The 21,079-nt window shown below is 40.9% G+C and overlaps 3 protein-coding genes across 8 annotated transcripts in view; 1 reads left to right on the top strand and 2 right to left on the bottom strand.

Annotated features, from left to right (window-relative positions):
• On the top strand, positions 1–12,707 carry arhgef16 (Rho guanine nucleotide exchange factor (GEF) 16). Of its 3 annotated transcripts, none has more exons than XM_008413493.2 (15): positions 1–167; positions 772–1,441; positions 2,084–2,129; positions 2,720–2,883; positions 3,135–3,191; positions 4,807–4,967; positions 7,480–7,632; positions 7,732–7,861; positions 8,480–8,554; positions 8,647–8,739; positions 8,825–8,976; positions 10,357–10,539; positions 10,849–10,919; positions 11,808–11,909; positions 11,994–12,707. In XM_008413493.2, the coding sequence occupies exons 2-15, from the start codon at positions 827–829 to the stop codon at positions 12,131–12,133; spliced, it is 2,142 nt and encodes a 713-aa protein (XP_008411715.1). In that variant the 5' UTR covers positions 1–167; positions 772–826; the 3' UTR covers positions 12,134–12,707. The 3 variants fall into 3 exon arrangements, with proteins under 3 accessions (XP_008411715.1, XP_008411714.1, XP_008411717.1); XM_008413492.2 differs by lacking the exon at positions 1–167 and adding an exon at positions 174–291; XM_008413495.2 differs by lacking the exon at positions 1–167 and adding an exon at positions 344–429.
• ybx1 (Y box binding protein 1) lies at positions 12,498–17,408 on the bottom strand. 4 transcript variants are annotated; one of them, XM_008413496.2, is made up of 8 exons: positions 17,160–17,408; positions 14,884–14,947; positions 14,583–14,616; positions 14,395–14,484; positions 13,944–14,282; positions 13,544–13,641; positions 12,963–13,249; positions 12,498–12,859 (listed from the first exon to the last, which is right to left on the bottom strand). In XM_008413496.2, exons 1-7 carry the CDS (start codon positions 17,266–17,268, stop codon positions 13,009–13,011), a joined length of 975 nt encoding a protein of 324 aa, XP_008411718.1. In that variant the 5' UTR covers positions 17,269–17,408; the 3' UTR covers positions 12,498–12,859; positions 12,963–13,008. The 4 variants fall into 4 exon arrangements, with proteins under 4 accessions (XP_008411718.1, XP_008411719.1, XP_008411720.1 ...); XM_008413497.2 differs by having other exon boundaries at positions 13,556–13,641; positions 17,160–17,407; XM_008413498.2 differs by having other exon boundaries at positions 14,007–14,282; positions 17,160–17,406.
• ppih (peptidylprolyl isomerase H (cyclophilin H)) overlaps positions 17,366–21,079 on the bottom strand; it is an 18,770-nt gene continuing 15,056 nt past the window's right edge. Inside the window, exons 8-9 of the mRNA XM_008413489.2 lie at positions 20,992–21,032; positions 17,366–19,927 (exon numbers count right to left, since the gene is read on the bottom strand). Of these exons, the coding sequence (XP_008411711.1) occupies positions 19,859–19,927; positions 20,992–21,032 (110 nt within the window). The 3' untranslated portion in view covers positions 17,366–19,858. The remainder of the gene's footprint in view (positions 19,928–20,991; positions 21,033–21,079) is intronic.

A 21,079-nucleotide genomic window follows, 5' to 3' on the forward strand; every position in this document is an offset into this window, starting at 1 on the left:
TCACCTGGAGTGACGTAAGCAGAAGAAGGCAGAGGAGCGAAGGAGCAGCGCGGCGGAGGAATACAGCCGCATATCTGCTCAATCTGACCGCTACTCCGCCAGCAGCATCGCCGCATGACATACACTCAACCGGATTACAGCTGGAGTTTAAGGTGCACCTCTCGCAGGTAAAGACGCTCTGTTTTCAACTGCGTGTCAATCCGCATATATTAACCATGGGAATGTAAGGCGGACATTTTTTTTCCCCTGCCACAAACTAATCCGTCTGTGTCTCGACATTGAATTTGTAAAGTAAGTACTGCATGTTAACAGGAATTTCGCATGAAGCTTTTAGTTTATTTACTTTAAGGGTTAGTGCGGTATGAACACTGCGCTCAGATCTAATTTCCAGCTGTATGGTTAAGCGTGGCTGTCACAACATGTTAAGAGGTGGGTTGTCTACTTAATAATAGGTTCATGAATCAGTTCCTGGCTGAGCAAGTTGGAAACATTTATTAGAAACAGTGTGAGTTTATTTTCTTGTAACTTTAAGACAGTGGAAGGAGAAGTTTTGTATGTGTGTGGGTTGTGTTTTTTTTATGAGTGGAAGTGAGACATGAGTCATTGGTCAAGTCCCTTCATATGACTTCCTAACATATTTCCACTGAAAATGTGGTCATATTTGAAGATGTCAGAAGGTTGAAGATTATTAATACAGCTGTTGGTCCATACATTATTCCAGTGGCAATCCAGGTTTAATATTTTACATTTTGTTTTGCTTTTCTTATTTAGATTCCCCCTAATGCTGTAGGTGCTGAAGAACTGAGGAGACCCGCAGGAGGACACCATGTCCCACAGTGAGTCAGACAAGTGCACGGACAACAAGTCCCCTCAAATAGAGACCCTGTTCTCCACAGAACTTCATATATACGAGCCAGGAGATGAAGGCTACCAACCCAAAAGCCCCCCGACACTCCAGTCTGAAACAGCCACCCCACAGGAAGACGAGGTGGACAAGCTGGTGGTACCGGAGCAGGTCATTCTGAGCACAGAGACTCCAGCAGCACAGAAGCCTGAGACCCAAAAGGTGATTTTGAGCACAGAGAGCCCTGCAGCAAAGAAGCTAGGTACCCATCAGCTGATTCCCAAGAGCTTAGCAGTGTCAAGCCGACCCAAGAATCGGCACCACACCACCGTGGTGACCTTCCCGGTGGGACTGGAGAACTCAAACAGCGAGAACCGCAGCCGTCACTCAGCCCAGGGGCCAGATGTTTCCAGGGACGACTATGACAGCGATGGAGACGGGTTCAGGAGGAACCGCAGGAACAAGTCGTATCGGGCGGCGGTCACCAGCCTGGACATTGATGCCATGACATCCGGGACAGCGCCTAAACCCACTCTGAAATCCGTCAATGAGAACCGAGAAAGCAGTCCTGGTCCTTCTCTCAGCAGTAAACACAAGGTAGAGACGGTCAACCAAAATGATGTTAATGAAAAAGAAAATGCTTTTTTTTTTTTTTTTTACTTATTTTTGCCACTAAGAAGTTCTTGTTAAAACTTAAATTCTAGCCACAACTTAACCCACTAGAGAAACGTTTTATTTACACTGTCAGCTTATTTTTACCCTAGCAAAAGGGAGTTGGAGGTACTGATCTTCCAGCAGTCTTGATATTTATATATATTTGCTTAAAGGAACTAAAAACTAATGTGAAATTTTATTGTGATTTGATCCAATTCGTCAATTTAGTTTCTCTCTACTCTTCAGTCACAATAGTGCTTCTGATGATGAGGATTTTTTTCACTTCTCACTGGACCAGAGATCCAGTTAGTGCGCGATCTAGAAAAGTCTGTAATTCCATATCTAGATTAAGTACAGCAAGAAGTTTTCAGACGATTCTCCCCATTGTCACAAGGACATGTTCCTTAAACTCATGGTGAACTTTTGTAATTCTACTTTAAAATAAATTAAAATCTAAGTAAGTATAGAAAGTTTACATAACATGTGGAAACCATGTTGCATGTTGAATAGTTCTCTATTCAAGTGTGTGACTAAAACCCATAATTCACGACTGAAATAAAGTCTGTGCTGCTGTGTTCTCTCTAGCGATCCCTGGGCAGAAAGAGGAACCAGCGTGGATCATTCAAAGATGGTATGTCCCTTCATGTGTCACTCTCGTCTGCTTTTTCTAAATCGGGTTACCGGAATACAAATAGATTGGGAAATAACTGAAATTTGACTTTTTTTTTTTTTCTCCTTTGTAAAACTCCATTGCTCATTGCAGACTTCCTCGAACAGATAATCGCTCATGGCAGTCTGAATTTGGGTTGAGTGGCTCCCATGTCACGTCTCTGAAAAGAGCTTGAGGCAGCAGAGAGGGACAGAACTGGAAAACCGTTCTCGGCATAATAAACACTTGTTTAGTCCTGAACAGTGGATACTTGACCTTTCCCTTCAGATTCTTCTTTGCTGATTTTAGGAGTTTTTAAAAGGTTTTTCATTTTCTTATATACTTATTGAGTCAGCTGCTCCAAACTAACCTAGATGTATCTCTAAAGAGCCTTCAAAACTGAATTTTATTAAACTGGACATGGTGTAAGTAGAAACATTAAGCTCCATTGTTGTAGTTTAGCAATCCTGCGACTCATTTTTTGACACTCGTGGCAGTGCTTTTGAAGTCCTTGAAAGAAAGTCTCTCCTTGAGACTTCATGGTTTTCTGTTGATGGCCGTTCCCCCCACAGCGACGCCATGCCTGTACCAGGAGATCAGAGAACGCGGCCTGGACTCCACCCAGCAGGACGAGCTGCTGGAGGACTTTGTGGTGGTGGAGCCTCCAGCGGAGGACCACAGCATCGTGATGAAGAGCTATAAACAAGCTCACCTCACCTGGAGCCAGTTGCCTCAGGTGAACCTTCAGATTTGCAGAGGAAATCAAGTCGAGTCTAAGAACTCTGATAAGAGCTTAACTTAATTACACGCTGCTCTATCAGTGTTTCATACTTTTGCAGAAATGCAAGACAGGTCTGTTTTTTTTTTTATGTGAAAGCCTGTTAAAAAAAAATTATATTTTGACTCATATTAAAAACACTTGTATTTGAGATATCCAGACAAACAGGCTGGGGATTCAGCTCTGATTTCTGTTTATGTCTTTTAAAGGTGCAGGAATCTGGTATTCTGTCAACAATCACACCTCAGGAGAGAAAGAGGCAAGAGGTGAGATTATGCCTAAATATTTCCCATCTGTCCTGCTGTACACAGTGGATGAATTTAGGTGTTTTATATTTCCTTGTGCACGAGGCTCTAAAAGGGGCACGTCATTGTCTCTAATTTTGGGACCTTCAGTCGTCTCATTTAAAAGTTTTTGACTTTTTTTTTTTTTCTTCCAACGTTCATATGTAAAATTAAATAACATGAGTGAAACAAATTGCCACGTTAACTTGCTTCATATTTTTACGGAGATGCATGGGCCAGTTACCAGCATCAAATCATTTTATGATAACATATTGTTTTTTAGAAACGTAAAAATCTGAGGTGTTTAAAGAACGTGTCGAAATGAGCACGTTTTTTGGGGGTTTTTTTTTACAAAAATATGGAGCCAATAGAGAGGAAAGCATCTTTGACTATCTGTTGCTGAGCACTGGTGTTCAGCTGGCTGCAAGCTGTTTGGAATTATTTCTAGTCGTAGGATAATACACATAATTTTTTGTGAAAATCATTTAAAGGTTCCATCTTTGAGTTTAAAAACTGAAATTTTTAAACTGTGAGAAACATCTACTCAGCCCCATCTGGAGTCCAGATGGGCCTGAGTACAGTTGTCACAGTAATATTTGTTTGTTGTTTCTTTTAAAAATGCACAGATTTGTAAAAGCTGCTCTTGTGCGAAAAATCGTCCGACTCTAGAGCGATATTTGCTGCATGTCAGATTGATGTCAAAGCCAAAAATAACCGATTAGATCTGTTATCCTACATCTGCAGAGTGTCTGCTGACAGCAAGTTCAAACTCATTCTCATGGTGCCCAAGAAGCGCAAAGAAACAGAAACTGGTAGCTGCCGTTCAGGAAATGTCAGAGTCAAAACTCAAAACACAACATTCCTCACTAAAGTAAAAGCTGAAACTGTCAATTGCAACGCAACACTTTGTGTGGGAAGATTTTTTTTTTTCTTGTGGTAATGTGTCCCCTCCATTCGTCCAAGATGTCAATAATACCAAGGTCCATATTGTGTGCTGTGCTCTTGCTGAATAAAGCCACACCCTACCTGTGTAATGGTGCTTTTACAGCCCTCTGAACAGGTGCTTGGTTTGCTGTTTGGGACCTTCAGTCGTCTCACGCTTCCTGTTTTGTTTTTTTGGGTATTTTTAAAAATGTGCTCAAAAAGCATGCAGGTATTTCAACTTCCAAAAGTTTAGGAGCGTTCCTGTGAGGTTTGAATGTCATTTGAGACAGAACAAATTAATGTCGTCTTTATGCCCTTTGGTCCTCTATGAAGCCACCTGACCTTTAGAAGTAGAAATGTTGACCAAGGTGTGTTATGAGCATGTGACTTGCCTTCAAACAGTCTCTGCCCTGCAGCTATCTAGCAGCTAAGCACCGTTTCGTCACGACGTAAAACATCCAAACGCAGGATATAATGTTGCCTTTTCTTTAGGCATTGAAACAGGAAGCTGAGAAAAATGGCAATCACAGAGAAACAAACAAAAAAAAAGTTGAAATGAAAGATTCACCGCAATATAATTTTGGTTTCACAACCACTTGATGTGTGTGTGTGTGTGTGTGTGTGTGTGTGTGTGCGTGTGTGTGTGTGTGTGTGTGTGTGGTTTGTTTTACAGGCCATTTTTGAAATTATCACCTCAGAGCACTCATACCTGCACAGCCTTGGCATCCTGGTACGTCACTTCAAGAGCAGCGCAGCGTTGAAGAAAACGATGACGACGACGGAGCACCACCACCTCTTCTCCAACATATCCGTCATCCACACGACCAGCCAACGGTGGGTTGGTCTTCATATCGATTACTGTACTGCATAAGTGCTGTTAAAGATGTACCGTTTTCTTTTTTTCATAGTTTCTTCACACTTAAATATTTCAGATCATTTAAGAGATTTTAAGATCTGACAAATAAAAACACAGCAGTTTCAAAATACAGTTTAGAAAATACAATTGACTATATTTAGAGAATATAAACCTACCTCACCGTATGAGAGAAACATTTCAAACTGAAACCTAATCAAGCCAATGAGCTTTTGTATTGGCTGTTAAAGAGACTTTTACACTGGAGAAATGTTGGCCCATTCCACTCAGTAGAACCGTTTCATTCAGTCACACTGAAAGGCTTTTGAGCATCAGCTGGTTTAATGTCATGCCACGGCATTGCAGTGGGATTTTCAGAGCAGAGTTTGACTCTGTAAATCCAAAACCTTCCTTTCTTTCTGAGGCATTCAGAAGGGGATTCTCCTGGCATGTTTGGGATTATTTTTCCAGCAGTATAACCCAAGAGTGCTTGACCTTGGATTCATGAACTGATGGCGGCAGACCCTCCTTACGGATTCTCTGCTAGGCAGCAGACTTTGTACCAGTTACGCCCACAGCCGTCTGGTACCTGAAGCGGCAAAGCAGTTTGTATTAGTTTTATGCCAGATGTAACAATAAGCACACCCTCCAGAAAGTTCTACTTTTGCCTTTTTTTTAAGACTCTAAAGCCTACTTCTTATTAGATGTCTGGGTGTGGCTGATGAAATTTAACTAAAACATGTAGATTATCATAACTAATTTATGATTTAATTGAGAGAGGCGATTATATTACTACATACAGCAGGCCTTGGTTGGTTTGGATGCCTCTTGCTGCTTTGAAAACTGATAAATTGATTCATTGAAACATTTTTAATTCAGCAACGAGGGAAAAAAAACAAATATGAGGAATCTGTAAGGGAGCAAATATGCTCTTGCTGCTTTGAAAACTGATAAATTGATTCACTGAAATATTTTTAATTTGGCAACGAGGAAAAAAAAAATCTGAGGAATCTGTAAGGGAGCAATTATGTTGCGGTGCAGAATGTTTGCAAATAAGTTGAAGTAGCCGTCAGATCTAAATGTTCGTCAGCGTTCGGATACCTGAAGCAGATGAGAAAGCGATAAACAATAGACCTCATGCACCATTCACTGAGTCATTGTTATGTTCTCAGCAGAGGATATTGTTCCAAGATTAAAAAAAAGAAAGAAAAGAAAAACGGTTGATTTGAAGTTTCAGGAAAAGTGTTTGCCCTCAGCGTGTCTTTAGTATCCTGAAAGGCCCCATTAACGTGTTCAGACACGCTGGCCAAACTAGTTCTGCCACTCTGAGTGGTATTGAAATGATAATGTTTACACCGGCATGCTTTGTTTGTTGTTTCGTACTTCAATTTGAATGAGAGTGGAAATTCAGGCCACTGTTGCGAATGAGGAAAAGAAATACATTTTCTCCCATTTAAGCCTTAAAGGGTAAAGCAAAACAGAATACCTTAGAAGCATCTACAGGGATAAATCGAGGAGACTTCCAGTCTCTGTGTGGGGAAACTGTCAAGTAGCTGGGTCCTCGGGTGGGGCTGGTTTTGTCTTGGTGTCATTTTACACGTTTTTGTTAGACGGGATAAGACTGAGAGTTCTTTCTTTCCCTATGAAGCCTTTAACAGATTTGTGATTCTGTAAATCTTTTAGTCCTTATTGATGTATCGCAACACCTGTCAAAAACTGTTGCGACAAATGTCATTCTACACGTAGCAACAGTATTTGTCGCGGGATTCAGTTGCTAGCTATTTCTTTATCCCAATGTTTGTAATATTAAACCTCGAGTTACACAATGCCTGTTGAGGTTTGTAAAGTTTATAACACATCTTGAACTCTTTTCGCATTTTATATGCAATTGTAAACATTAGTGTATTTTATTTGGAATTTATTTGATTTAAAAAAAAGTAGTGTTTAGTTGTGGAAAGAAAGGAACATGGTTCATGGTTTCAATATTTTAAAATGTTTCTACATCATTTTCAGGCTTATCTTTGATTCTGAATTTAACATGATTATGTTTTGATCCATGGTAGCTTCAGCTCTATCAAGACGTTCTCGTCCTCCAGCAGTTTTAGTCCCAGGATTGGATTCATCCTTCTTCTCATAAGTTCAGATCCGGGATGGTGCGTTCAGGGTGATCGGCGGTGTCAGTTACATTTTGCACTTCGACCAAAAAGTTACATTTTTGTCTGATCTGAGCACCTTCTCCCACATGTTTTCTGTCTCCTCCACATGGAAGATGACCATATCCTCCTAAACTTGACTTTTGCAAAGACATCATTTTCCTCAACACCCAAACCACAGATCTCCTAATAACTCATGTAGACCCTAAAATTTACATCTGGAAGTGACCAAACCATTAGGAATGAACCTGCTGTGTCTTCTGCTCTGCTGATTTTGTCTGTAGAAAAACAAAACTTCATTTTTGCCTCTGCATTAACCTGCCTCTTTTACGATCTTTAGCTTCTTTAAGGATCTCGAAAAACGTCACAATGAGCAGATGGTAATCCGGGACATCAGCGACATTGTTCAGAACCACGCGGCACACCACTTCGAACCTTACATCGTCTACTGCTCCAACGAGACCTTTCAGCAGAGGACGCTGCAGAAGCTGCTGTGAGTGGCGGAACAATCTAGAATGAGCCAATGACTTCGTGCAGCGGCACGTGAATATGAGCTGAACTTCATTTTCGTTTTTATTCTTGTGTTTCACAGGAATAATAACTCTGCGTTCAAAGACACCCTGAAAGAAATAGAGAGAAATAGTGAATGTGGAGGCCTTCCCATGTTGTCGTTTCTGATCCTGCCCATGCAGCGTGTGACCAGACTGCCACTTCTGCTTGATGTCAGTTCGATCTTTACTTTTGTCGTACAATACAATACTCTAAACCAAGAATTACTGTGCTCAAAGAATAACAAAAAAAAGTTAAAAACATAACATGGATGTTAAATTATTTATAAAAACCATAAAATGTATTTTTTTGTGTGTGTGTGAAGAAATGATCAACTATACATACATACATTAAAAGATTTGGGCACACTTGGTTGTGCATTTCTGTTGACAATTCTTGAATCATTCAATGAACAAAACTTGAGCATACACTCTGTCTGCACTGATGAAAACTCACTCACCTCAGGATGAAAAATGCCAAGATTTATTTTTATTATTATTTATTTATTATTATAATTTAACATCCATGTTATGTTTTAGCCAAGGTCAGGTTGGTTTGGATCACATTTCCCCCATAATAAATGTAATTATTATTTGAAAACTGTTTTTTGTATTTATGTTACCTTAGATATCATTTTTGGGGCGATTATTTCTGTCATTTATTTTCTAGTACCATCCAAATTTTGGGAAAAGACATCTAGATTTTTTTGTATTCCACTGCAACATATGTAATTATTCGACTATGAAGCATTTTATTTATTTTCTTCTGTTTGTGTGCTTTTTCATCCTCAGACAATCTGTCAGAAAACTCAGGACCAGACTGCGGAGTACTTTGCTGCCGTTTGGTCGCTGAAGGCTATGAGCAAGGTTGGCATGCTGGACTAATCCAAAGAACCACAGGTTTATCTGCTCTGACAGGATTCTGATCACTGTTTTTACTACAATTGTCATGTGAACAGTTGGTCACGGAATGCAACGACGGAGCCAGGCGGATGGAGAGGACGGAGCAGATGTACACCATCCAAAAACAGATGGATTTTGGGAAAATAAAGGTCGGACGTTCGGCCGTCACCGTTTTGTGAGCAGAAACGAGTTCGATTTGGGATAAACGTGTCCATCGTCATCTTGTCCCCACAGCCGTTTCCTCTGGTGTCGGCGTCGCGGTGGTTGAAGAAGCGCGGCGAGCTGGCCGTCTCCAGCGAGGAGCTCAGCATATGGAGGGCTTTCACCAACAGGAGCTACTACCTGTTCCTCTTCAACGACGTGCTGATCGTCACCAAAAAGAAGTCGTGAGTGGCGCTTTTTTACAAGCATGGAGCTTCTTCAAACCAACACTCGTAATATTGTTAGGATTCATTTGGAAGTTGTGTCACAGTGTGTAAAAAGCTTTTTTCCAGCGGCCGAGAAAACGCAAAGCCCAAATTTACATTAAAATCTTATGCGTTACTCTACTTCGTCTGACAAAAAGTAGCAGAATATGTGAACGGATCCATCATTTTAAAATGTCTTTTGCATAAAAAATTTAATAAAATCACAGAAGTACGACATGAATTTGATGTCCCCTAATTGAAATAATGTGGAACCAATTCATCTAAGTAGTTTATAAAGTTGACCCAAGTGTAATCTGGTCTCAGCATAAACACATCTATTGTTGATAGGATAGGTTACTGTTAGCGATGTGCTGCACAACTCTGCCCACTTGTCACAAACTAAGTACAAGATGTATAAGATGCTTTGGTGAGACCAAAATTGGACATTTTGGCCAACAGGCAGGGCGCAAAATAGACTGAGCTACATGGACATAGAGCCAGAGCTTCACTTGAGTATTTTAGATCAACACAAGTATGTTAGAATGGCCTAGTTAAAGTCCAGTGAAATCCAACTGCAAATTTACAAGAAGACGGATGCTGTCCATCCTTTCTGATTGAGCTTGAGCTTTTTGGAAAAGACAAATGGGCAAAAGTGTCTGTTTAAATGTGCAGAGTTGGTGCATCAAAAACCTGCAAGGGATGCATAAAACTGTGCATTATAATTTCAGAAACTTCTTCTTTTTCCTTTTTAATATTTTAGCTTAATTATGTTGGTAAAATCAAGAGAAAGTATGTGGAAGTTGAGTTTGTAGCAGGACCAAAGCAGTAAGCTCTGTGTCCCACAAAGTTTGGATTTATGAAAAATTCATTTTGGTACTTTTTTTTTTTTTTTTGTATGAGAAATTGACTCTTATCACACCAAGCTACAAAAAGGTGCAACATATGGAGGAACTAAACGTTACATTTCACAGCTGATAGTCTTTCGTGGATGTTTTGGTTGCCTTGGTCCCCCGTGGCGAGTTGAACAGTTCCAGCTGCTTCCAGGGAACATCGGGAAAGAGGAGAGCAAAGGGACAGGGAAAGGAGTGCGTGCATACCTCAGATTCTTTATTCCTGCATTCAGCTTGTCAGCTTGACTGACTTCAGCTGTCTGTTTTGAATTAGGGAGGGAGAAAACAATGTGAGCTCAGACAAAGAAATTGCCCACAACACTGCAGTCATTAAAACGTCTTTAAGTCAGCTCTGTGACCTCTGTGTTCAGGAGGGGAAAAAATGTACGAGTCAAGGTTTTTTTTTTTAGGAGTCAAGAAACTGTTGCTTGTGCCACGCCGTTTTCTGGCTAACGATGCTGTTTTGCAGCGAGGAGAGCTTCGTGGTGTTGGACTACGCCACTCTGGACAACGTCCAGGTCGAGTTTGGGGAGGACGCAGATGTACGGACGTCGCCCAGCAAAGGCAACTCCAACTACCTTTCCTTTAAACTGCGGATGAGCAAGAACAGCGAGGGGAAATTAGAGCAGATCTCCCTGGTGGCTGACTCCAGGTACTGCAGCCCTTACGATTTCTTCAACTCCTGCTGATGACCAAACTTTGGTGGAGGGCCTTCTGAAGTGAAGGCCATCTTCTTTTGATCCTTAAATGATTATCCACAGATATACAGAGTGAATAACACTGATAATGCCAGCTGAACAGTCCCTTATACATGTCCACTTGTATTTCTTAGAAGCCACATATTTTGTCTTTGGCGCCCTCTGTTGACAAAATAGTAGCTGCAGTTCGAGATGGTCTAACATCTGTGGCCCTTTTACGAGAAACAGACTTCATTGTTATTCCTGCGCTCTCTTTTGCCAAGGGTGGACCGGGCACGATGGATCACCGCTCTGAAGGAGCAGAAGCAGGAAGGGGTCTTCACTTGCACAGATGGTAAGGCCATGTGCTTTGATTACAGACGGGAATTTTAATACATAAATATACTTCATAAGGAATCCGTGTGAAGTTTCAGCAGATGATTAGTCTGTTATGCAGATTATGAAGCCCTTAAATCCTAAACAGATGGGTAATATGCTTTGCCTCATGGAAAAAAAGAAAAAATAAGTTGCAAAATGATTGTTATTCACTTCCACTTCTCTCAAGCTCTCCGCTCCAGCGTTATGTCTGCTCACAGTGGTTTTGTTGTTGGTCCTTTTATTAAAATGTATTCATTTTAACAGGCTGTTTTTATTATGTCATTTCAATGCTAATGTTTTATGGCTGTTACTCTGACACCATTTCATCTTTGAAACATTCTTCCTAACTTAAAAAAAAAAACTTACTATTCCATTAGACTATCATGAAGAAAAAAAAATGCATAAATGTTTGGCAATGACCTAAAAAAAAAAACTGGACTAACTTAAACCCTACATGGTGTCCAGAAGAAACAAGCCTCAACCAACTGAAAGCTACTATTAAACGGAGCCGATTCCCTCTGATGTGCTGCATTAATGCAGTAATTCATTCATAAGAAGCTGTGACAATGTATTAAGTGCATATACCATATGGACATGTTTCATTAGTTTGACAATGCTGTATTTAAAATCCTTTTTTTGTGTTAATAATTTGCATGGGAAACTGAATTCGTTCTTATTTAGCCATTATCTAAATTACACTTTCAGGATTTATGTGGTTTATCACCATTTGCTGAAAGAATCTATAAAATACACAAGCTTCACTTTTTACATTAGATGCACCGGCTAAATTGATTTACCATCAATCAAGGTGAGCCATTTACCTCACAATGGCTGACGTTCCTGTTAAACGGGGAATGCGTTTCAGGTATGCCGCAGTATGAAGTCACCAAAACCTACATGCCTAAAGACCCGGACGAACTCGGCCTGCGGCAGGCGGAGGTCGTCATCGTTCTCCAAAAGGAGGAAGGTGAGGCCGTCGGAGCTGGGCTGGGTCTTTGTCGCCTTCCGCTCATGGTCTTTGAAATGAACACAAACGTCTCGATTTTCCTAGAGTGGCGCTACGGGGAGAGGATGCGGGACGGAGAGAGAGGCTGGTTTCCTGCCAACTGCGCCACGGAGATCACCGACCCCACCGCCATGGAGAGCAACATGCAGCGAATGAAGCGTTTACGTAAGGAGACCAACGTCTGAAGCGGCTGCAGCACGCCACCAGAACAAGACGCTGTTGAAGGCTAACACACACACACACACGCTGCACTGCTGATGAGTTACACTGAGCCCTGGAAGTCCATTATCACAGACTGAGATTCTGTTCCATGCGTATCATAATGCGCAAACACCGACCTCACACAAGACGTTGGGGTTTGTTCCTTCATTTTTCTGACATTTCTTCAAAAGGTGCCAAATGTGGTTCAGTAAAAAGGAATGAAGACCAGGTCAGATCTCACAAAAATGACACTCGAATTTAAACATCTACTTCATGCTGTAAAAAAAAATAAAAAAATATATATGTTCATAGCCTGTATACTTGAGAAAAATAAAGAGACTCCAAACATTTTTCCTGGTTTCTGAAGATTTATTTGAGCTTGCATTTTGTTAAAATGTCTGAATACATAAAAAGTTATTTAAAAATGTCAAACTGACCAGATATCAAATTTCATTTTTTTTTTTTCATCTTTAAAAACCATTTGGTGTAAAAACTTAGGACAGATTTAGAAAAACATTTGTTGTTTCCCCAAAATGTTTTGTAGCTGTCACATAAAAATAATGGGAAAAGAAAACACAAGTCTGCATAGATTCTGCAGGCAATCAGTGGTAATCTGGTCAAATGCATGGTGCAAGCTTGTGACGGTCTTAGAGTCAAATCTTTATTGCTCAGATCTTGGTTGATGTTTCTTCTTGTTGACAAACGAAAAACTGTAAAATATAAAAAACAAGAACAGGAGGCAGAAACTGAGTCCAACAAGGGCTGAGCAAACATTCAACATGGTTCACCAAAAAAAACAAAAAAAAAACTCACCCGGACGATGGTACAAGATGGTAGGTGCCGGTGTGCAGGTTGTTTCCTACTCAGCCCCACCCTGCTGGGCCTCGGGAGCGGACGTTTTCTCTGCAGATGGGTCACCTCCTGTCTTGGCCTCTTTGTTTTCCTGGCCGGGTTTGCCACCGGTCTGTTGGCGTCTGCGGCGGTAGTTGTAGTTACGACGGTAGCGCCGCTGGCGGGGCTGTTGATTCTGGCCTCCTTCGCCGCCCTGATTCTCCTTGTCCTCCTCGCTGTCCCGCACCGGTCTGGGACGGGGGGGACCCCTAGGTTGCGCAAGATGAAGTTATACGTAAAGTAGAAGTAAAAAAAAACAAACAAACAAACAAAAACAGTTACACGAACAGCATGCAGTTCTAGAGACATGCACAACACATAGCAAGCAATTTCTGATGAAAATGCAACTTTTTCTGGTGACGTGCGTCGTTTACTGGCAGCTTACGTGAGATTTTTAGTGTCATTTTTTTTTTTTATTAGTGCAATCAAACTTAACACCAGCACATGCAAAGCGTTTCAATCCTGCCACCGTTGTCCTCTGCCAACAAAGCCCACATGCAAACCTTGGTCTGAACCTTGGTCGGAAGCCTCTGTAGTAGTTCTGCCTCACTGGTTTGTTGCCCTGGTCTGGTCCTCCCTGGCCTTCGTCGCCCTCACCTCCCTGAGGGGCACAAAGAAGAAACCAAACCAAACCAAAAAAAAAAAAAAAAAATCCTTCAGAACTTTTAGAGGAGTACACTGTGACTTTGTAGTCAAAATGTGGAACTTTGTGTCATATCGATTTTGCGGAAATATGGGGCCTAATTGAGAGCATCCAAGACCCCCGATACACCAAGATTTGTTGATCACAACCACGTGATTTTTAAGAGAGGAGAGAGGGTGGAACAAAAATCAGGAGTTTCAGACTTAAGTTATTGATCAACTGGGTGCCTGCTTCAGGAGAGTAGCCCTCTGGCGGCGTACCTCAGTCATCTCTCCGCGTGGTGCGTTGGTGTACGGGGGCCGACGGCCGTAGCGTCTACGTACAAAGTATGGCGGGTAGCGCCGTCTGCCAGGGTAACCTGGTCTACGCTGCTGTTGCTGCGAGTCTCCTTCGGGGGCGTTCTCTCCCCCCTCTCTGCTCTTGTCGCGTCCTCCGCTGCCGGGCTCGCCTTCGTCGCTCTGGTAGTTCTCTGGGTAGTCTCCGCCGCGGGGAGGGCCCCTCCTTCGTGGATAGCGCCGATAGCGGTTCCGGTCTGCAGCATACTTGCTTCCCTGGACTGCGACACCTCCTGGGCCAGTGACGTTAGCTGCCTCTGCTCCCTGGACACATTGGGACACATTTTCTCAGTGATGTGATGCTTTTTTGTCTAGAAGCGAATGTATCAACTCTACATTTTATAGAAAAATAAATAAGTCAAAGAAAAGTTTTCACCTTCTCTCCTTCGACTACGTCAAACTCCACAGTTTCTCCATCTCCCACACTGCGGAGATATTTCCTCGGGTTGTTCTTCTTAATGGCCGTCTAAAAATATAAAGAGCTTGGATGAGAACTTTTGTGCAACTGTGTGTGTGTATATATATATATTTTTTTAAGGCAGAAATAAAGAAGCTAAAACATACCTGGTGTACAAAGACATCCTCCTTTGTATCATTCCTAAACAAAAACAAAACAGAAGTTAGTGTCCTGTTGAGCCACACAATGCAACGTCTCTGTGAATGGACTTGAACTAAGCCAGCAAGGATTAATGTAGAACTGTAGGTGGCGACGACATGGACACAAGCAGAAAGCATAATCTGGTCAGCTCTGTGAGCAAAGCAAAACTCTAATAGGATTGAGAACAATCTTTCAGCCACTCGTACGCATTATATCAGAAATCTCTTGGAAGAACGGGTGGGTGGGTGCGGAGCGACTCTCGCTTACCTATTGATGAAACCATATCCATTCCTGACGTTGAACCATTTGACGGTACCCAAGACTTTTGTTGCTGCAAGGAAATTAAAACAATCCAGATTATTAGACAGCCTGTGCTTCTTCTGGCACCGAGTTAAAATACATCTGCTACTCATTTGAGTCCAATTAAAACAGTTTGATAACAGGTGACTGACTTATGAACAAACCTAACCAAGGCCATGCATTATGTGAACGTTATATTTAACTCCCAACTGCCATTCTTATTATAGACCTGGATGCTTGGGAATGCCCGGCACCAGCTGCTCTTGGTGTGAGGCATGAGCCAAAGTTTGTAGCGGGAGAACCCAACATGTGTTCATTTAAGGATTTAATATTGTACACACCGTAGTTATGGGCTGTTTAGTTAAGCATGGCAGTGACAGACAAATAATACTAATAGCCATGATCGCTAGTGTTGACCAGTGTTACACAAGAGCAGCCCTGTTTCAAGAAGCAGGATATCTACTTTCACTTCTCTTACCCCCCCACAATTAACATTTTATATACCCTGATCTTTACCACTAAAATAGACCTTTAAGAATAATTTATTTTTGTCAAAAATAGATTTTTAACCTCCCCTCCCAACTCCTTATAAAAATAAGACTGATAACTTACCTTCAAATGTTACTGATTTAGTCTAATCTCTTGTCCATTTTCAATTTATGAGGACCATATATGGAATATACAGACTTATTTGTGTGTTTAATGGCGTCTAATAAAATGTATTCAAAATAGCCCCAGAACATTTTCTATTGAGTCAAGTATGTAAATCTTACATCTTCCTAGGCATTGTCTTGGGTTTAAAAGTATCGTTAGGATACGCTTTTATTTATTTTTGTTCTGGTCCATATGAAAATGATCAAATCTTTACATATATTTTACCTTTCCTTCAATTTAGTAGTGTTCACTCGCACACTATTGTTTCATTTTAGCTTCGTCGTGGCTGAGCCAACGTACCCTTCTTGTTTAACCTGATCTAAACACAACCCAGGATCTGAGTGGTCACACGTGGTAGAACCGTACCCGGATGTGTTAGCATAGCAATGTAGCTGAGAGAGGCTTTGAACCATGTGGCTGGAGCTGAGCCAGCAAACAGAAACTAACATAACAAGCTAGGCGACTTACATTTGGGCCGACGTTTTATTTAACACGTAATAAAAGCGACTCGATATTTTACTCTGGTTTGAACGAAAACATCACCAAATGGCGAAATAAGTGGAAACCCACGGCGGACATTTTTGGGGGAGTGGGGAGGGGGGCCTTTAAAGCCTGGAACGTAGCTGCTATTAGCCGGCTAGGCTAGGGATAGCATCGTTAGCTCGGGTGATGAAGTATGTAGGCCAGACTGATAACCCAGAAAATCGACCTAAAATGACATGACCGTTGACGTATATATTTATAGGCGTTAGTAAACTGCTGTTAATCTGGCATTCTGGCCAGTTGGAAGGGACAAATGTTTGTGTCGTGAATATTTTGGATAAAATAATTCAAAGTGAAACCAGCAGGCTGTTTTCGAGTGAACAAAGGGATGGTTAAGCAGCTAACATTACTAGCCTATGTAGTTGATATGAAATAATAAACACAGGTTGGTAAATTCACTTGTAATTATCCGCAACCGTTAAACTTCAACCTCCGGGCGGTTAACCCACAGAACCCAACGTCTCCAAACCGTGTTACCGTTTCTATATAAACACGTTGGCTTTGATAACGGCTGCAAACGTTTCCTAACGACTGTCCATGTGACGGCCGACTGGATGGATGGGTCTATCGAGCGGATATCTGACGCAGGGAGGCCGACGAATGTACGGTTTAGATCCGCATACTAAAGTAATGAAGTCTCGGACAACTGACAATCCTCTGAAAAATGTTATAACAGATATGTCAAACGGCTAATTTCAGAACTCGGAAAAGATGTTCATAAAAAATAAAGCTACTGCAATGTAATTCTAAATCTCCCGACACTAACGCTTAGCTACTACACACGAAAAATATTTGACATCGCTGAAGAGAAAATAGTGAATAGGCTAATATAATGCCAACATTCTAAATAAAACAGAAAAAGTAGAAAACGGAGGTTATGTTCGTTAAATTTTGGTCAATTTTGTTCTGTACCGAGGAACTTAACGTTTATGTCCCATTAACGTTACATTTAACGGCAGTCTGTAGTGGTGACAGTGGGGATCGCCCTACTGTAACAGAATCCACGTTAGCAGCCTAGTTAGCTCAACTAGCTTTGGCAGCCTTACCGATGACCTTCTTATCCCCCGCTGAAGCTGCGGCTGCCGGGCTGGATGGGCTCTCCGCATCCGCAGCAGGCTGCGGAGGTTGTTGTTGTGTTTCGGCCTCGCTGCTCATGCTTACTACTCGTTGGTAATGGCTTCAGCCGGCGGCGGCTCTCTGCTATTTTTCCCGGTGCTAGATGGTAACCTGGGCCGGCGGTGGTGGGGGCTTACTGCCTTCGGGCTCTCAGCTTTCCTCTTTCCGCTCCCGTTGCCGATCGAACTGGGCAGAACGTGTAGATGTGCCGGGGAATGTTCACCGTGGACGTCCCGCCCAACCCTTCCTCTGATTGGCTGGAATGTGTGACGACTAACAGAACGTGTTTTTAATTGGCTAGTACAACTGTCATTAAAGGGTTTCCTGAAAGGAGATTATACCTGAAACTTTTCAACACTCCCTACACATACAAATCAGGTAAGGATGGCAATAAGGAAGTGTCTATCAGGTAGTTTTGCATTGCTGTTTATACGTGGTACAATAATTGCCCAAACTCTTAAACTCTTGGGATTAAGTGAAGCTACTAACCACATTTGGAAACAGTACCAAACCAGACATTGCATGCACAAGTAAGGAGAGAAAACCATGAAAGATTTTAAAGTCCTTTTAATGAATGCCAGGATTTACCATCTAATAAACAGCCCATAAAATTAACAGCTGTGTAGCATTATGAAGCATCTAACCACCATACAGCTAAATGACTTAAACTTAGTACACACAAACTATCAAATATATCACAACCCTTGAAGTTTACATTTTGTCACATTACCAGAAACATAAATGTATTTGACACGGATTTTATGTGGTAGACTGACACAAATTGCTAGCAGGAGTTCTTAAATATTTCTTTCAACAACCTAATTTGTTTTTACACTCTTCTGTAAAGGCCAGATTTGTGGAATGCACTATTTGTTATTGTTCTGGGGACAGATTCTTCTCACATGAGCTGTGGATAACTGCAGATTGCAGACTAACTGTGGCCTTCTTGGCCAGCCAGGTAAGGTGAATGGAAACAGTTTGAGATGTTCAAAACATAGGATTTTATTTTCCCTCAGAATTCTGCTTCAACTTCTCCACCACTTTTTATCTCCTAGCCTTTATAGTGTATCCCTTGGTCTTCATGTTAATGTTTAATCTCCGATGTTCTCTTAAAAAAATTTAAGCCTTAACAGGACAAGCTAGAATTAAACTGACTCATATTTGGAGTACAATTTCAAATTAAATGATCTCTAAAAGCAGTTGGTTGCACTAGGTTACATTTTGGAGCATGCGAGTAAAAACGGACAGACTGCTGTGTCTGCAGACATCTCTGATTTCTCTCTAAAGAATTGTAGACACTTTGCAAATTAAAGAGTTTACCAATGTGTGCTACTTTGTGTGTGGCTTCCACATAAAGTACATTGAAGTGCTTGTAACATGACAAAATGTGTAAAAGGTCAAAGGGTTGTGAATACTCTTGCACGACACCGGTAGCCACATACATTCATTCATTAACAGACTGGTGTTGCTCAAGATTTTCAATCTATAAATTTAGTCTGCAGAACATAATCAGCCTAGGCTGAATTTTTGTACGCCGCTTCTAATGTGTGTTGTGCTTTCTTAAATCTGTGGTAGTGAAGTCTTTGACACCAATGAAGTTCCTAACAGAGAAATGGAGTATCTATCATAAGAGAAAGGCATTGCAAAAGTAAACAAAAGCTGACATAAGCCGGTGTTGGTAGAAAGCCACATGACTTAATTTTTTCCACTCGAAACAGTCAGTATAATTGATAAAAGTCAGCCATCTTGTGCGAGTTGAGAAAACTTCCCTTTTCTCTAGCAAAGAGTGAACAGCCAATAGTACCCGCTTTCCCTCCCGCCCCTTCACAAACATTGTCATGGTAATTAAAGCTCCACTGGCACCATTTACAAGCAAAGGCCGACGTGTGAAGCTCTGCTGTTAACTGCAGAGCTCCGCTCTCCCACACACAAAAATGAGCCTCAGAAAGCCTCCCCATGGAGAAAATCTCCTTTCCAAAAAAAAAAAAAGAAGAAGAAGAAAACCCTCTTCCTGCCTCCATAAGAAGAGAGTCTCCATCTGAAAGGATCCTTTTGTGCCAAGAGAATGATGTTCAAGGGGAGTATGGGGGAGGGGGGCTTGGAGCTTGGATTTGGCTGGGATAGAAGGGGTAGCCATAAGTTCAGCAGAGGATTGCTTGGCACAGGAGAGAGTGCTCTAATTTGCTCCATGGATAAGATTGACATTAATCTCCGCATCTCCTCAGAGTACAACTTTACACCTCTGTGTGTTTCCATGCAGATACATATCGCCCAAACACAGAGTTCAAGTTCATAATCCACCCGGGGAAGATTTTATATTCCGATGAATTGGAGACGTGAAAGAAAAAGCTGAGTATTTATTGCTTGACAACACATTCTTAGCCCCACTTGTTTTGCATGCGCTTTATTTTAATATTGTCTAAAGCTACTTATGAGCATTACATACTTCAAACTGAAACTACTGTATGTTGGTTTAAGTGTTATTTGGTCTAAAGATGTGGAAAAAAGAAAATAAACCAGACAGAACATCTAAATTAGAAAAGTACAATTTATTGCATTTTTTGTGTAAAAAAGAAAAAGAAAAAGAAAAGCACATTGGGTCTCATGAAATGTATTTTAAAATTAAACATCACATTTCTCCACACTGAGCGATGAGGATGGGCAGTTTTGGTTTGTTGTTGGGTCCAGTGGGGACGTTCTGTTTGAGGGGAGAACAACAAGCTCAGAATTAAAACTAAATCTACCAAGCAACAATCAGCGTTAATAATCGGTGAAGAGTTTGTGCCTCAGAATCAACGAAAATTCGTCCGGGACAGAAGGAACGTTTTTGAACGTTTCAATGAATCCAACACCTCATTTCTACAGTTCACTATTTTACGCTCCGCATATCCATATTTGTCTTTAAATAGTCAGAATAAAGTATATATTTTCTGCTAAAACAGCTTCTGGTCTAGAATCATTCAAAGTCACAAATAAAAAAAATAAATAAATAAACATCACTAAAATGGAAGTAAAAGAGAATTACCATGAAAGTGATGAAAATGATTTCTAATCCACCCAAGACGAATTTCAAGAATTCGAAGGCAAATAGTTTACCAGCTGCATGTTTGTTGTTTCTAAATTCAAAAATATTTTCACATTTATCAGATCTCAAGTTGACCAAGTAAATAATTCTTTGGAGTCTTGTTATAACTGAGAATGTATGATATCATCTTTTCATTTTATGTCAACCTAAATTCATGGGTTTGGTGAAATTAATACATTATTACTTGAACGTTATATTTGAATAACTGAATGACCTGGCACCTCCTCCGATTATGTGAAGAAAACATGAAACTGAAAGTTTTCCAGCAGATCTGCTGTAGGTGGTTCTGCTCGGGTAAAATATCGTCTTTCATCTCTCTTTGTCAGTGGAACACTAGTGAGGAAATTTATTGTAAGCATAATATACTTCAGAAACAACAGATGTGTACTCAGGTCTGGTTTTGTTTTCTGTTTTTTTGTGTGCATTTTTAAATTGCTCGATGATTCTATTGTGACATATCTTAAAAGAAAAATTATTAATTTTAGCTCTTTTTTTCTGTGATAAAATGATGTAGTGCAAACAGTGTTATTGATCATGCAGATCCATTGGTATGCTCACTTATACACAAAACAGCTCTTTCTGGCCAGAAACCTTGCATATTTACCTATGAAATCCATAATTTAAAAGGATGAAAGACAAGAGATACAAAAATTAGTAAGTATTTTGTGAAGTTTTACCTCAATTTTCCTCATGATCAGAAGACCATCCACCACTTTTCCTAAAACAATCAAGAATCTGGTGTAAGCCTGACTGGAATTATGTTTG

The sequence above is a fragment of the Poecilia reticulata genome, linkage group LG7, assembly GCF_000633615.1.
Source record: "Poecilia reticulata strain Guanapo linkage group LG7, Guppy_female_1.0+MT, whole genome shotgun sequence".
Classification (NCBI taxonomy): domain Eukaryota; kingdom Metazoa; phylum Chordata; class Actinopteri; order Cyprinodontiformes; family Poeciliidae; genus Poecilia; species Poecilia reticulata.

Excerpts from the sequence above, each read along its gene's own strand:
- arhgef16 (XM_008413493.2), top strand. The coding sequence starts at position 827 with ATGTCCCACAGTGAGTCAGACAAGTGCACGGACAACAAGTCCCCTCAA. Across the intron at positions 1,442-2,083 it reads CTCTCAGCAGTAAACACAAG|CGATCCCTGGGCAGAAAGAG; the intron begins GTAGAGACGGTC and ends TGTTCTCTCTAG. Across the intron at positions 8,977-10,356 it reads ATCGTCACCAAAAAGAAGTC|CGAGGAGAGCTTCGTGGTGT; the intron begins GTGAGTGGCGCT and ends GCTGTTTTGCAG.
- ybx1 (XM_008413496.2), bottom strand. The coding sequence starts at position 17,268 with ATGAGCAGCGAGGCCGAAACACAACAACAACCTCCGCAGCCTGCTGCG. Across the intron at positions 14,617-14,883 it reads GGATATGGTTTCATCAATAG|GAATGATACAAAGGAGGATG; the intron begins GTAAGCGAGAGT and ends GTTTTTGTTTAG. Across the intron at positions 14,283-14,394 it reads ACGTAGTCGAAGGAGAGAAG|GGAGCAGAGGCAGCTAACGT; the intron begins GTGAAAACTTTT and ends CAATGTGTCCAG.